General features: G+C 37.1%; 1 protein-coding gene across 3 annotated transcripts in view; it reads left to right on the top strand.

The window, feature by feature from the left end:
• LOC121408658 (ubiquitin carboxyl-terminal hydrolase 32-like) overlaps nucleotides 1-17,208 on the top strand; it is an 81,339-nt gene that overhangs the window by 44,697 nt on the left and 19,434 nt on the right. For 2 of the 3 annotated variants that reach the window (XM_041600196.1, XM_041600195.1), the window contains exons 8-20: nucleotides 3,866-3,981; nucleotides 7,370-7,528; nucleotides 8,251-8,418; nucleotides 8,897-9,316; nucleotides 9,904-10,047; nucleotides 12,013-12,145; nucleotides 12,777-12,973; nucleotides 13,276-13,429; nucleotides 13,585-13,726; nucleotides 14,745-14,850; nucleotides 15,607-15,780; nucleotides 16,059-16,233; nucleotides 16,992-17,143. In XM_041600196.1, coding sequence (XP_041456130.1) covers nucleotides 3,866-3,981; nucleotides 7,370-7,528; nucleotides 8,251-8,418; nucleotides 8,897-9,316; nucleotides 9,904-10,047; nucleotides 12,013-12,145; nucleotides 12,777-12,973; nucleotides 13,276-13,429; nucleotides 13,585-13,726; nucleotides 14,745-14,850; nucleotides 15,607-15,780; nucleotides 16,059-16,233; nucleotides 16,992-17,143 — 2,240 coding nt within the window. The remainder of the gene's footprint in view (nucleotides 1-3,865; nucleotides 3,982-7,369; nucleotides 7,529-8,250; nucleotides 8,419-8,896; nucleotides 9,317-9,903; nucleotides 10,048-12,012; nucleotides 12,146-12,776; nucleotides 12,974-13,275; nucleotides 13,430-13,584; nucleotides 13,727-14,744; nucleotides 14,851-15,606; nucleotides 15,781-16,058; nucleotides 16,234-16,991; nucleotides 17,144-17,208) is intronic. The other variant, XM_041600197.1, reaches the window with a different exon arrangement.

Here is a 17,208-nt window from a genome sequence, read left to right as displayed (position 1 = left end):
TAGTGATAGATTACGGTGCAAGTGCCAAGTGGAGGTTAATCAAATCACGTGTGTGTTCATATTCCTTTAACTGATTGCACGGAATAGAGAAAGATCTGTAACCTCTCGCTTTCATCCACTCTGAAAGTTGGGTCATTTTAAAGGTGATTTCAGAAAGAATATTGACACTCCCTTCTACCCCTTTCATAAACCTATCCTCCAATTAGCCGCCTAAGAGTAATGCGGATAATTCAATAAAAATTGCGTTCATGGCAACCGCACACACCCCCTCCGATGCGGTTGCGTTGGAAAAGGGTGACCTTGTGACCGCTCCATGGCAATTATCCGCATTACTTTCGAAATGCGATCATGAAGTCAAAATCTTGTCCCGATGCTGCTATTATGCGGATAATTGCAGCATCAAAATAATGCAGATAACTCTGGTCCTCCTCCGATTTTACGACCAAATTTGGCTGCTATTAGCCGCATAATTGGGTTTATGAAAGGGGTATTCATCTGAACTATGAAAATCTTGTCCTTTGAAATAAAGGAAAAAGGATCCATGTAGGATCTCTTATTATTTCTCTTAAGAAATCCAGTCGCTATAAAGAGATAGATAAAGAAACGGTTCATCTTTCACTTTCATATTATGAACCCCATTCTGAAAATTCAGTAGTTATAAAGAAAATAGAAACGGGGGATTGTTAAAGGTAAGATACAGTAGTTGCAGCCAACAATTATTTCATGAGAAAGTCTTACAAATCAAGGTTAATTGTCAGTTTATTATCATACATCTAAATCTGGTACATTAATGTAAACTTATCTTTGTAAAATATTGAAATCTTAGCTCAAAGTCGATAGTTCTGATGGTCACTAAACACAGAAAAGCCTATGTGGGACAGTTTATTATTATTATTGATGTAATAGAAAAATACCCGACATTTGATGGAACACTTTTTGCTCATTCCTCGACAATTACGCATTTTCTTCCAGAGCTATTCGGCACATGTTTTTTTATTTATCCATCCAATCACTTTGGTGGTAATTTCATTGGATTCTGTTCGAACTCATTTTGAGATTGTTACCAGAACTGGTATTTATCTTTAATTAAAGGTACTATATAAAGTTTAACAAAAGTTGTTTTTTTCAGCACAAGTCCCACAAGCATTTTTTCACCACTAATCCTCACGTATAATCATAGACCACACGATTGGGGATGTTGTAGGGCAGATGTAATCTGTATAAGTTGCATAGCTCCTCTATAGCAGGATGTGGTGTTGAAGCAAGTCCATGGTTAAAAAGCTCAGTTATTTCTTGCTGCACCCCCCCCCCCTCTCTCTCTAAGAACCCAGTTACAAAAAACAATTAAGATAAGAGATGGGTTACATACTTCTTTCACTTTGTATCTCTTTGAAAATCCAGTCATAAACAGAACCCTGAAAGGAAAGGGCTCTCATTCTTTTCTCATTGACACTTGGTGGTTTCAAACCGCCTCGATCACAAGAAATCCCTGTTAAATTACGAGAAGTTTTTCAGGCTAAAAAATACCCATCAATTATTCTTGCATTCACACCGCCCGAAACATACCCTTCCGGTATAAAGTTTCTGAAGTTACGAGCATGCGCAGTATAGTCTGATAAGCAAGCAAGGCGCGAGATTCATAATCACGAGCTCAGCAGCCCGCACCAACTACATGCTGGGCTATGAGTTCCTGTTAATTGCTTTCACACTGCCAAAATACCTGCGACCTTGGAAAAATCCCAGCGAAAGTTCTTGTAATTTTGACAATTACCTACTATTTAGTGGGTATTTTCTTTCGGGGAGATTACGCGTAATTTGCTTTCACATTGCCAATATCACCAGGCATTTTCTGATTAGGGTAAATTTCCCGATCAGAAAATACCTGGAACAGACGAACTTCGAGGTGGTCTGAAACCACCTACTATGCTGGCGTCTCATCAATAGCAAGGATGTACATAGCCCCAGGAAGGGAATGGAGCTGTGTCAGGCTTTCAGCTCATATCCATCTTTTCAGTGGAAGAAGGGCATTGACAAGCTTTCAGTGAGATGAGGTTATGCCCTTCTCGCAATGAGCGGATCTTAATGATGTTGCCGAGCTGGCTGATGACTGTCTGACCCTAATGATAGTGCTTATTAGGGGGTGTTTAGACTTGATTTTCAATGCAGGATCTTAACGTTCTGAAAAACGCTTGCTAAAATTGGATTGTAAAATCGGATCGAAAAATGCAGTTTGAACGATCATGAAGGAGTTCTGTTTCTTTATTTTTTCATCAATCTTTATTGACTCAACAAGTCCAGAGAGTTATGGGATCCCATATTACAAGATATTTTGAGCGACATGATATGAAATATGTCAAGTGAAGAAATGAATGCATAAACCTGATGCTTTTATTTATATGCATCTCAGCTTTTATTTTACACAATTGATTTTATATTTGTGTGCTATCTTATTTATAGATTTGTATAAACAAGAAGTTTTAAAAAAACTTTTAACAGATAAACATTTAACAATATCTACTTTGCCATGTAGTATGAATGTACCCTTTCACATGCATGAATGTAAATGATCGTGAGAATGAGAATGAAAATATATTACTGGAGCACCGACAGCAATCTAAGAGATTGCACTGCTTCATTACCATTAAGCTGGATCAGGCACCAAAGAGCAGAATGTTGAGATAAATCCATCATGCTAATTAATGATTCATCCATGGAGAGTAAGATAGGGTAACTTTCTCATGTGAAATGAAGGTTTTCAAATTATTCTAAAAAAACAACAAAAAACCTGGAGATGTGATGAGATTGTGAAAAAGGGTAAGGTTGAATGATAACCTGTGAATTGATAAAATATGGTAATTTGTGTTTCTTATTGTAATCACTCAATTGTAAGATTAAGTTAAAGGAATTACAATTTACTTTTATTCTATATCTTATAGACATGTAGACTATGCATTATGAGATAAACTTGTTTATCTCATAAACTTGTTTATCTCATATGCATATATATGTACTGTAATTATAAAGTTTAACATTAGTATGTCCTTCTACATACGTGTATAAAGTACATTCGGAATCAAGATACATTCACACATTGAAAAAATAAAACTCATCTGTTGAAGGCAAGGAATTTTGTTCTTGTAATGCAACCTTTTTTTTGTGAGAAACCATAAAAAAAATCATTGAACACAGGTGTTTTGAGATGTTGTTAAAGACACTATACTGTCAATTAATTAATAGATATGGGAAAATGTGCTTCATTTATATCTTGTAGTTTTTAGTGTATCATGTGATGACATAGATCTGTCTTTAAAGCAAATGAATTTATTTTTTAGTATTTATTAATCCTTTATTTATCTCTTTTTCTCTCTTTATCAATCCTTATTTTCCCCACTGTCCTGTTATTCCATTCTTATTCTTTCATCTACCCTGTCCATTCCTCATGATTTTTAATACCTCTATCCTATCAATGTTCATATATTTCTCATTCTTTCCTGTTAACCATTCATTCTTGTTGATCCCTATTTATTGTTCCATTTATCTATCCTTATTCCTCTTTACTACTTGTCTCTCGAACCTTATTCATCAATCTAATCTTGTCCATTCCTCGCTATTTTTCTCCTTATCCCATCAAAATTTTGTGAATCATCCTTTTCTGCCGATCCCTCGTCTTTTATTCGCTTCATCCTCCCTTTCCATTTTTCTTTCTTCCCTATTCTGTTTATCTTTTCTTTCCATGTTTTATCCTCCTTTTCACTCCATCTTCTTCAAATCCCTCCATCTCTCTATATATTTCCTCTTCTGTCTATCCTGTCCATCCCTCGCTGTTCTTCCCTCACTCTTCTCCCTTCCATCCCCTTATCTACAGTCTACTTCAAGATCTTTGATGCGGACCGTGACGGGAGACTGTCCAAGACGGAGCTGGAGAAGATGTGCACGGCTCTTCTCAACGTTCGTCGAGAATCCAGGGTGGGGCTTGAGATTGTGAGTTTGTTATATTCCATGTGTGAGTGATGATGATGTGGGGAAAGTGGATGAGGTCGTACCCCACTCTGGTTTAGCCTTCTAAAATTCAACCTCCCCCCTTCTCTCCCTGCAAAAAAAACCCTGAATGTAATAAATATTTTAAAACAAATTTATATAAGAAAGAATGACAAATTATTAAGAGAAGCAATCAATCCGTGAACAATTAAGTATGGATTACAGAATCTTGATAATCTTTCAAAATCAGTCTTCTGTTTGCCTTTCCTATTGAAATTACATGAAGTATATTATAATACAAACTAAATATAGTTGTTTGGAAATGAATAGAAGAATAATTGATGAATAAAAGAAATTAAGAAATGTAGTAAGGTTTTTCATTTGGTCAGACTTTGAAATGTGCGGGTAGGGAGGTAAAATATATGATAATATAATGACCACAATAGAAAGATTAAATGCACCTGATTTATTCCACATAACATTCAGTTTTAACTCAACCATATAACTTTCTTAGTGTGATTAATGCATACTGAACCATTCTAAAATCCATAAATTTCATCTGATTTCATTGTTCAATAACAAACTAGTCAATTTTTTTTCCACACACTACGGTCACTAACCCACTAATCCATAGGTTGCACTTTTTCTTTATAAAGTAAATTCCAAAGAAAACAAACTAAACATGAAGCCAGAGTGGGTGAAAACCTTTATTCCTTCCCCTATATAAAGCTAGATATGACTGGCTTGGAATTCTGTCTGCACTGCTACTAGTACCATCATGGTGCTTTCCTTTCTGGGTTGCTGAATTTGGAGAGTGTGCCTTTCTCTTCTAATTTTCTCATGACCACCACCATCACTCTCACCATGGTAACTGTCATCTTCATCGCTTCAAAGTCCTCTTGAGCATCTGTAGATTGCGGTGTAGCATCTGATACTACTTCTACTACCTCTGCTGTTTCTCACTCTATTATAGTCTAAAGGTCCATATTCATGAAGGTAGGCCTTGTGGTGTGCGCCTGTAATCCAAGCTATGTGAGCTAGTTACAAATTGATTCAGAGGTTCGAGCTGTGGTATTCCGGATGGTGATGTTAAATTTCGGTCCCAGACATAAATAACTGTAAAAATTCAATCACACATATCATGAAGGTGAATCAAGTGTTTCATGACCATCAGTAAATGCTGTGAATTTATGACACATATGCTCCCCAGCAATAGAATAAGAATAGTTTCATTTTTATTTTAATTCATACATTGGAATAATCCCCTTGTAACAAATCATTGTGAACATTTTATATGAAGGAAATCACCAGTGACACTATTTCAGTCATAAATAATATAAAATCACTTGCTTTTAACCTGTATTTGTGCAAAGGGATATCAATTGATGTAAAAAGGATACCAAGAAGTGAAACAGGGAAAAAGGTTTAAGGATGTGGGCTGGTAATTAGATGACCTGTACAGTATTCAGTATATAGTTCTCTAAAAAATAAGCAAATTTAATTCCTTCAGCTTTGTCTTTCTGTGGTAGAATTCACATTATAACAGCCTTTATTACAATTTTCAACTCATAACGAACCTCAACAATGCAGTGCAAATAATGCTTCCCTTTTTTTTATCAAAGACGAAAATTTAGTCTGCCTTCATGAATAAGGGCCTTCTATAATGTGAGTGGTGTAAGTAAAGTGATTTCACGGAGCATATACCAAGATTGTGTAGTATGGTGAAATCTGCATTGTCATTCATATGATTTGCCTAATGTACATGTATGTGTGTGTCTGTTGTATTTGTAAGTTGAAGTTTGTATGTCTGTACATTACCGATGTTATTGTGTCTCTTTTTCTTTGGTGCCATAAAGTGGAATCCAACCCCAATAGGCATTAATTTCAAAATAAGGAGAAAAAAAAATCAGATTGGAGGTGAAAGTCTGAATAAAGAAGAAGAAAATTGTGGATATTCAAAAGTTGTAATATCCATACATGTGAGCTCATATTCGATAGAGCCCTACAGTTCTTATTCCAGGGCCTGATGCATAAAAAATTATTATTATGCTAACTTTCATGAAATCCTTGATATCTTTTAATCATTGTTACCAGGGTAGTTGGTATTTATTGTGTGTTAAACTTAATATTCATTATTTTTTTTTTATGCAATGCGCTTAGGTAGAATTTCATTCAGGCTCTCACCTCTCTGGTTTTGTGCATTTGCCAAGGATGGATTCCACTTAAAATGAAATTATAAACCACTTTGTGGTACAGGTTGTAGTGGGATTGCTCCCCAGTGTCATTTTCCTATCTAATTTCATCATAGTTCACACAATGGGATAAGGGGCCCATAACACAAAGCTTAGCAATAGTCGTAGCACAATTTGTAGCGATAAATTGCATCGACTGTGTTGCTGGACCTGAAAGCCCATTGTGAAGTCCTTTATTGCTACCAATAGATGTTGGAACCGGCTTTTGTTAGTCACTCTAAAGCACAAATTAATATTGTAGGCTTTCAAAGGTGTAGTGCTAATTTCTTCTTTTCCATTATGGTGCAAAGAAATTCTGCTCAGTGCTTTCTAGTTATAGTGGAATTAGAGAATACAAAATGTAGAAAATGCTATTCATATTGTGACTAATTAACATACCTCTGTCTTCAAAGCTGTAACTAGTTTTCCATTTATTTGTCCTTTTAATTCATATCATCTTAGAACATGACACTCATGTTTTCATAGAAAGTACATACATGTATGTTTAGGTTTATACACGAACCATCACTAACCTTCAGCAGCATATTATTATTATTTTTTCTAAAGGCAAAATATTGATACATTCAGACTATTTTGGGGGACTAGAATTTCTTTATTGATCTTTCTTAATAACCATATCCTCTTTAAATATCACTTGTAACTCATGTAAAGTTCATGTAGAATTATACCTAAACCACCACTTAAATTAGGCATTTATACTTAGACTTTTTTAAAGGTACTAGAGGGTTGATCCATGAAAATGTTAGTAAAGTTGCAAATAATTCTTTGAATTGCTGGAATATGTTAGAATGCAGGTCTGAAAAGTAATTTTAATCACTTACCTAAATTTAAATTATGTGTATATTAATATTACATGTACTAGGATCATTATAGCAATAGTATATAAGATGTGGTAGTATAAGTTGTAAGCTCCATCGCATGGCTTGAAATAAATGCATATAGCATTAACAGTATGTAATTTGCTTTGAAAACCAACATCATCTTATGTCTTGAATTAATGCAAATTTTAATACATAAGGCAACAGCAATAAAAATGTTAGCATTGCTCAGTCAAGTAATAAATAATACTTGATTGATATTCTAATATGGTATCACCTCTTTCTTTTCACAAAATGCTTTGGTATCCTTGCGGCGGTCAGGACTTCAAAGCCGTTGAGAACCTGAATCCTGTGGATATCGCCGTAGACATCCTATCAAAGCATGCTGGAGACAGTGATCAAGGTATCACTGCCGAAGAGTTCCAGGTGTGGGCCGTCAAGAACAGCCTCCCAGATGACTTCAATAAGTTACTCTTTCAGGTAGGTTGCCCAGTTTGGCGACTGGCTTGAATGCTCCCAAGGGAGTGGAGTATGTGCGTATGTTATAGGTGGGAATGACTGAGTGAATCCATTATAATCTGTTGGTGCTATAATATTTAAGTGCCTTGTAGATAACCAGCTTATTGTTATTCATAAAGTGATGTCTTTGTAGATCAAGACATAACTGTGTGTCATGTAGGGGGCAACCCATAAACATCAAAAAGCCACATTTTTTTCATTGGAAAATTTGATGAAAAATCCATATAAATTCTGTAATGCTCAAAATGCCAACATTAAGATAAGATAAGATTGATTTTATTTATACACGGTTAAAAAGCCCAAACAGATCACAGACTGATTTCCATTGGGGCCGTGTGGAACATATTATACAAATGACATAGTAAACATTTTAAAACCAGTGTTTGACGAACAATATATATGGAAAAGAAGCATCAATGAAAATTACAAGGCAGTCATTGAAACTTGAAGAGAAGGGGAGGAGAAGAAAAAAAGGAAGAAGAAGAAGGGAAAAGTGAAAGGGAGAAGAAAAAGACAACAGAGAAGATAACAGAAGAAGAAAAATATATTGAAAAAATAAAAAATGATGTTTTTTATTGTTAAAGAATGTAATTTTTTTGGCACTTTCTTTTTTGTTAAAAATATAAATGTGGAAATATTGGAAAGCATGTTCATGAAATTTGTATTTCTCGTTGTTGTTCCAGATCTGTCATATCATACTTGGTCTAAGACCGCAGAGTACGGTGGAGGAGAAAGAGGTAATCATGGGATGGGTAGAGAGAGAAAGAAGGAGAGGACTGAGGCCAGCTCAAACCTGGTACCTCATCTCAGCCCAGTGGTGGAAAAGCTGGAATGACTATGTCAACTACAAGGTGAGAAGTTTCTCTGTGATTGCTGTTGTTTGTGAATGCTGGGAATAGTTGGGCTGTATTCACAATGTGTAAACAAATTGTATTTTGCAATATAACTGTGTGCGTAGATTGCATTATCCCTCGCATTGGTCATCATGTGAGACAATTAACTAAAGGGTGAATAAAGAAATATTTCTTGATCTTTAGTTTTTATTTTGGAAAAGGTCTTTCCTTTGTGACTTTGTCTGATGCTTGAGCTTATATGTGGGCAAACCAAAGTTTGATTAGATTTTGATTAGATTTGATCTGATTTATTTACAACACTCACTCAATTTACTGGTTGTAATTAACAGACTGCAGAAATGTTACACATACTGTATGGAGTGATTAAAAGGTGCTGTCATAGAAAGTTAACATCTTGGTTTTTACTTACATAGTCCTGTTGGTAGGAACTTCTCCATTTCTGTTTGTACGTGTTAATGTTGTCTTTTCTTTGCAGCCGACCAGTAGTAGTGGCCAACAAACCTCAAGACATGCTGGTGTCCAAACCAGCCTATCTGCCCTCTCCCCGAACCACACCACCCCGTCCTCCTCACCGTCCTTCACGCGTCGCACCCAGGGCAACGGCAGCCAGGCTTGGAGCGACTCCCGCCAATCCCGCTCCTCCCCCTCGTCCCCTTCGTCCAATCAGAATGCAACCACCATCTCAAGGCCGGGCACGTCGCATTCACTTCCTCGCCACGCCTCGTTGGGTGGATCTACCAGCAGTGTGAAACCTTTGCAGCATGCGTCATCATTCAACAGTGCTAGCCCGTCTAGGAAGAGACCTGGACACGCTGTAGCCATTCCTACCAACTCTATTCCGTGCAAGCCGGGCCCTATTGATAATACATCTCTTGTAGCAGCTGATAATAAAAAGGTATGTAGATCTTTATTAGCCTATAGTCTTCTGGAAGTGGGTAATCCCTGTCCAAAGCCTATGGGAATGACAGAATTAAGTAATCAATGGATTTGTCACTGTACAGTGGAACTGGGAGGTTATTGTTCAAAGCCTACATGGATTTAATAGGTTACAGTTTAACCCATTGCCTACTGGAATTGGCTGATATCTGTATGGAGCCAAAAGGAATTTTTGAAGTCATTAGTGAACAAAAGCTAAAGCATTGCCCTCTGTATAGGCCATTTATCTTGGCTCTGCAATGAAAAGTTCTATTTGATTCAAGTTAAAATCTAATGATGACTAGTGCCGTGGTGGATGCTTCATCTGATTCTAATAATTTTGAATCCCATTGCAAGCATTTGATTCAGAGTTTGCAATTTGTAGAGATTTGATTCGGTTTATAGAATATTAACTCCCACTATGTCAAACAGGAATATCTTTGTATCTCATTTAGCACAAGAACAGATAACCAGTCGTGCGCAAAAGTCATGAAACAACCCTGGAATGTTTCAAATGCCTTCTTTAAAATATATCATGCTGCAACTTTGCTTTTTCTCATCTAACAGCAAGTATCTACCCTGACTAACGAGGGCGGTAGACTAAGACGGCACCCTCCAATCGCACAGAACAAAGACTATGAAATCATTCCGGACCCTGTCTGGAAAGCCCTAGCTCTCTGGTATGCTGGCGGACCAGCTCTCCCTAGAAACGTAAGTACATTCAAACCTTCAGTCAAAATTTGTCTATAAAGACTGCATCTTCGTTCGAAGGGATCATCTGCATTTAAAGACCACCTCTTATCTTTTTTGTGAGATTCTTTAAAGCTAGGTCACTGTTAGACCAGCATATTAAACATGTGCTGTTCCTTCTTTATTTGGACCTCTGACTTTGGAATTATATTGATAATCCATACTTACAATGTAGGTAGTGTTAAAGATAGAAATGATACATGTATATTTCATCATCTTGCTGACAGAAGCGCAGTAGATCGGGCATGCATGGCTATTTTCAATTCCATTGCAGCTTGAAAAAGTGTATTTGTTCAGTGGAGTGCTATGCAAAATGTACAGTGCATGTGAGACTTACAGCCCTTCTGCCAGCCAGGTAATGATTTGTCATCCTACAAACAGAGGGAAGGGTGGGCAATCTATCCCCTTTTCCCAATTGCAACGTGTGAACATTTCACTGTGATTCAGTCCAAAGATACGCAATACTTTGTTCATGCATGCCAGACCAAAAATTTGCAAAATGGTATTTCATATATCAATTTCACTTTGAAAACGTACAAAAAGTGTTTCAGTTATAAATATATGATTAAGATAATGAATATTCATAAGATTGAAAAGAATATGTATGTAAAATTAAATTGAATTATTCAGAATTTGATTGAATACCAGCATATTTGTCATGTGCATGCGTTAATGAAGCATTAAAATAAAACTGACTGGCCCAATTAGGGTTAATATGATCTATAGGCTTGCCCACACGTTAGGTTTGCGATTTGTATACCTATATTGACATGGAATAGAAACCCAGATAAAGTGAAACCCTGCATCCTTTTTGTCCTGAGACTTAAAGAGTCTATGTAGGTATCACAAAATAGGAGCCGTGGTGTAGTGGTTCTGACTCTCGCCTTGTAAACAGGGTTGTGTGTTTGAATCCCACCGCGGTCTCGCGTCCTTTGGCAAGGCGTTAATCCACACTTTGCCACTCTTGACCCAAGTGCTAAATGGGTACCCGGTAGGATGTGAAAGTAATTGTAGCTTGTCCAGTACTGTGTGCGCCTCATCGGCGACTGACTGGAATACTCCTGAGGGAGTGGAGGATGTGCGCACATTGTTTGCAGGAATTACTGATTGAATCTGATGACCGGGGTAATAATATATCTGTAAAGCGCTTAGACACGTGGTTTCGATGTATTAAGTGCTATATAAAAGCGGATTATTATTATTAAAATAAACATGTATTTTTAGATAGTCTTCTAGGTTGTCAAGCTGGTAATATTTCTGGGTCATCGTGAGGTTGAAATCAATTTTGTGACCTAACAACAACTACTGTGGAAAGTGAAATTGTGTTTCAGCAAATTGCTAACCTAAGAGGATTCTATGTTTAAACTACCATGACCTCACTGTTTCCTGTTCAAGTATAAACTTTAGATTGTCTTTCAAGGTACAAAGAAAATTCACCAGCTACAATAAGCTCAAATTCTGATAAGGATCTAAAGGAAGTGATCATTTGCTCTTATCAATTTCTGTGTAATCTGATACATGGGATGATATGGAAGATCACATTGTCGTCTTGTATTGTAAATTGGGCCATTGTTCTCTACTATGTTTTTATTATATATTTATATGACATTGATGCTATCACATTTAACTTTCTCTTGTGAGCAGAGTCATGGATGTTGTGATTATTTAAAGGTTTGTATTTAAAGCATGATCCATTGATTCATGGAGACTTCATTTCAAGAAATAATATTTTGTTATTGGCATATAGATAGGAGAATCATCAATGAAATTTTCACCATTATCAGATCACTTGCATGATGGATTTCAAATGTATGCAACCCCCAAAAGTCAAACACCACTTAAAGTACATCTGTTTGTGCAACATACTCAACTGATTAGATCTGAATAAAATCCCACGTAACATGTGATTCATTTTTATTTTGATAGGTAATCGTTCAGACGTCGTCGCAAGGAAACACGTCCTGCAAGTTAGAACTGTACCCTCTGTGTGTAAAGTTACTGAGACATCAGACCCCTCAAGCTAAGCAGAATGGGTGGAGTGGTGTTAATCTTGGATTAGGTATGGAATCCATTCCAATCAATCAAGTATTTGGTACAGCACCTTTTCCATGTAGTTACATAGCACTTCACAAGTTGCACTCTAAAATCCCAGCTTTTGAAAATGAAAATTCATATTTTATTGTTCAAAATACACAGCAGAAATAAAATACTCCGAAACTTTGTTTTGCCCAATTGATTGTGTACCCGGCAGCCGCTGTGCAGCGCCAGATCGACGATGCTCTATCCCTTTTCTGGTTGAACGCCAAACAGGGAAGCAGCAACTCCCATCTTTGAACGGCTTTTGGTCTGACGCGGCCAGGGTTTGAACTCCCGACCTGCCGGTTATGAGACAGACGCTCTACCAACTGAGCCAACACACCGGTCTACAATTACATACACTAACATATTCATGGTATATCAAAAAAAAGAAAAGAAAAAGAAATAAAATCAGAACTCTTTATCAAGATTTTTTTTAAACACCATCTTGGTCATCTTGTCAGACTCAATATATTAATCAACAAACTAATGACTCTAGTTATATCTAGGAATATCTTTAATCATACCCCCTTCACCTTGCATGCAATTTATTGTGGGTTCCCCAGGGCTCTGTATGTACTTCTGTTTAAACAGACCCACCCTTCTCTTTACAGGCAATATATCACTGAGTTCCTCAGGACTCGGTATCAACATCTCAGGAAACAGCGGTACACCCCAAGCTCCCAAGCGCTACGTGGCGTACATGGCATGCTTCAGCAAGATGCACACCCTTCAACAGGTCCATGAATTCCTGGCGGCGAGGTTAAGGGTCAGGATGGAGGAAATGAGGTTATGGAACCTCAAAGATGAGGTAAGATGGCAATAGTTATGCCCGACTTCACAAAGTTTATTTTGAAAACCATCGGTTGAACCCATCATTTATGCAGATTTCCTGTACAGATTATGATTAATTTACTGCATATAGTAAAAAATGACCACTACTGATGCATGCTTCATTCACAGTGCGCAGATTGACGACTGTTACCATGGTTAAGCTTGCTATCTTATTCAGGAGTCCACAGTTTTTATGAGAGGATTCATTAATGCATTTATTTATCCATTTGTTATGCTTGTCTCTTACTGGATTCATCTTGATTTTATTCCCTAACCCAGAACAACCCTGTAGTCCTTGAAGACGATTCCAGCACGTTGGATCAGCTTGGCATTGCCGATGAGCAGAGCCTACTAATAGAGATCAGGAACAAGGATCTTAGCTGGCCGGAAGAGATGTCATTATTAGCCAAGAAGAAAGCAGACAGGCAACAGAGTAAGTATCAGGAATCACCAAGGTATATTGGTTTAACTTTAAGTAACCATTCATGACAAATTGTTCTATGATTCTATAAATTCTGTACTAGGCCCCAACTCCAACAGCCATTGTCATATATATATATTTCCAATTTTCCTCTTTTCTATATTTAGGTGTGCGAACAGATAAAGGTGTTACCGGTCTCAGTAACCTTGGTAACACATGTTTCATGAATTCTGCCGTCCAGTGTATCAGCAACACTCAGCCTCTCAGACTATACTTCCAAACAAAGTCTTACCTCTACGAACTAAACCCGTAAGTTGAAAGTAGAACCAGGAATTAAAGGTAAATGCTAGTTGTGGTAACGATATCAAAATGAGTTCATACAGAATCCAATGAAATGACCACCAAAGTGTCTGTTTGTATAAATAAAAGATATGTGTCAAAGGATTCTGGAAGAAATTGTGTAATTGCTGAGAAATTAGCAAATAAGCACAGGATTCGGGTCAAGCGTCGGGCCGGCATTCAGAGCAATAATAATACACTGTCCCACGTGTGCTTATCTGTGTTGGTGATCTTCAGTGTGAACGTTTTTCAGCGTAGTTTTCAAGATTTCACAAAGTTCAGTTTCTGTAACTGTACCAGATCTAGATCCTCGATGATATACTGACAATCAAGCCTGGTTTTACAGACTTTCTCATGAAATCAGTGTTTACTGCAACTACTGGCATTTCTCTTTAAAGGAGAAGGTCACCTTGACTTAGATTAGAATATTTATGTTTTGACAAGTTCTATCAAAGAACAAGAGAAATGAATTTTGTGAATTCATTGTATATGTAAGTGAATGTTAAAATGTGTTGGATAAACATGAGAACTGAACGAATACAAAAAAATTAAAGCGCGATGTTTTGAAATACATGTACAAAAATCTGTTTGACTCGCATATCCCTTACGCTAGATTCAGCCATTGTTTTACACACGTTGCAATAGGGATTCTGATGTTTGACGAACCACAAGGAGCGATTCAACATGTTTAATCACAATTGGACAGTAAGATTGTGGCACGAAAACATCACCAAAACTCATTTACAGGGTTGGTAGCAAAATGTATGTTAATCTGAAACTGACTAAATAATGTCAGATTTGTTGTTTTCCTCCAATTTTACTACTATTCATTATCTCTCCAAACAAGTATTAGATGATGATGTGTGAAATAGATTTGGCTCTTGATCAATATATACTTTGAAATTTAATCATGAAGTATTTGGTTGAAAATCCAAAAAGTTTGAATACAGAGTCTTCATTATCTTTATTTTCTGTATCTTGTTCACAGAACAAACCCGCTGGGGATGAAAGGTCATCTTGCCAAGAGATATGGTGACCTTGTCAATGACCTTTGGTCGGGTACAGCACGGAGTATAGCACCTCTTAAACTCAGGGTGAGTATATTAAAGCGTTGTCATACAGCTAATGTTTTGTGAAACAAGCAGTGATTTTCACTGAATATTTGTTGTAAGCTACTGAGATCCTTACATCTTATTGGCTGAGAGAAAATCAGTGAATGAAACATTCCCCTGGTCTTATTTTTTTTTCTAGCACATCTATATGGTAGAAGGAAAATTTGTTTACATAAGATTGAAATCACCTTTTGAGCTTGATTCATTTGTTACATAAGTCTTATAATGTAGAATTTGAATTGGTGACATGGGTGTATTTACATTTTCTGATGAGTTTAGACAGAGACCCCAACTTTATAGTGAGAAATAATCATTCATTTGTATGATTTTTTTGGCTAAAATCACAATTTGTATTAATATTATTTATGAAGTAGTGTTTGGAACAAACATTTACTTTGGAATGTGCCTTGATTTAGAATTTTGTGTCCGGAATAAGTGAATATGGTCTCAAAAGATGTGCGAATCTTGACACTCCCTGCCAGTTTTATTTTGTGTTGTGAAAATATTCCACAAGATGGTTTAGGGGGTGGATTCTGCCCCCTCTCCCTCTCTCTCTACCATACTGTATTTAGGTCAACAGAAAGAAGAAAAAAAAATTGCTTTTAAGTAAAATATCTACTGTTCAAGACTGTATTAACATTTTGCCAACATGAGTTAGACCATAGATCAAAATACAGGCCCCAATACACTCAAATTGTTAACCTGTTCTCCATTGCCTTCTGCAACCTCTTTCTACAGTGGACAATAGCCAAGTATGCTCCTCGCTTCAGCGGGTTCCAGCAGCACGACTCCCAAGAACTATTAGCTTTCTTACTGGATGGTTTACATGAAGACTTGAACAGGGTCCATGAAAAACCGTATGTTGAGTTGAAGGACAGTGATGGCAGGCCGGACGAAGAGGTTGCAACGGAGGTGAGTTTAGATGTGCTTTTAAAAGAACTTCAGAGTGAATTAATTCTCGATGTAGAGTCTTTATTGATTTTTTTTCAGAAGTTTTGAAATGAGAATAAAATTCAAGTGTCATGAGACCACAAAATATCTTCGACCCAAGTGAAATTGTCGTTCATGTAATATTATGGATGGTCAGTGTATGCAGACCCTACAGTACCACAAAATATTTGATGTCTTAAGTTTTGATATACACATTGAACCTGTACATGTACCTATTACCGAATCTTTTTAATGTGCAGGCTTGGGAGAACCACATGAAGAGGAACAAGTCTGTGATTGTGGACCTGTTCCAAGGCCAGTTGAAGTCCCAGGTTCGGTGTAAGACCTGTGGTCACATCAGCGTGAGGTTTGATCCCTTCACCTTCCTCTCGTTACCCCTCCCGATGGAAAGCTCCATGCATGTAGAGATTGTTGGTGAGTAAACTTGGAACCTTTCATTCTCAGATAAAAGTAACAGAACTGAAAGGTTGATTAATGTAATGGCACCATCAAACTTGATGATCATGATGATCGTGATGAAGAGGAGGAGGAGGGGGGAACCAGAAGGGATGAGAATGAAACTCCATGCTCATGGAGATTGTTGATAAGTCAAACTTAGATGCTTTTAATCTCACCTCAAAGTAAGAGAAGAAACTGAAACTTGATGATGGTGAGGGGAAGGAGGAGGGAGGGGAGGGGGGATGAGAAGGAAGCTCTGTGTATGTTGTGATTGTTGGTTCATAAAGTTTTTAATCTTGGATCCAATTAAAAGGTGAATCAAGATATGATCTATGATCAAACATTGAAACTTGATGCAGAAGAGGAGCAGAAGGAGGGGGGAGGAGGGTGCAGATGGGGTTTAGACCGAGGCTCTGTGCATGTTGAGATTGTTGGCAAGTACAGTTGGAAGTTGATCTAAAAGGAGGAGGGGAAGTTGATGTTGTGCTTTTGGGTGATGTTGATGTCATTTTGTCACTTTGCTGTTGATAAAAGCTAGTAGAAAATTTTCTTTGTGAAAAGTGAAAAGCCAGATGAAAAATTACAGGAAGACAGGAAAATTGAGAAATAATTCTAGTATGCATTGACTCCCATTTGTAGTGGGGGAGGATATTAAAAATTATAGTGTTCTTTATGAATTTTGATGTCCAGATAATGTACAAATATCAATGTCTCCCTGTTTCTTTCTTGTGTAGTTGTTCGACTTGATGGAAGTGTACCTGTGAAGTATGGCCTCAGATTGAACACCGATGACAAGTACAAGTCTTTGAAGAAGCAGTTAGCGGATCTGTGTGACATGAGATCAGATCAACTTGTCTTAGCTGAGATCGGTGGAGCAATGGTTAGGGTAAGTAGAATCTTAATTACTGTAATTGATTCTACGTACATGACCATTATAGTTGTGGAAAAGAT

This window comes from Lytechinus variegatus, chromosome 2, assembly GCF_018143015.1.
Source record: "Lytechinus variegatus isolate NC3 chromosome 2, Lvar_3.0, whole genome shotgun sequence".
NCBI classification, from domain to species: Eukaryota; Metazoa; Echinodermata; class Echinoidea; order Temnopleuroida; family Toxopneustidae; genus Lytechinus; species Lytechinus variegatus.
This window is presented reverse-complemented; position numbering and strand designations above follow the sequence as displayed.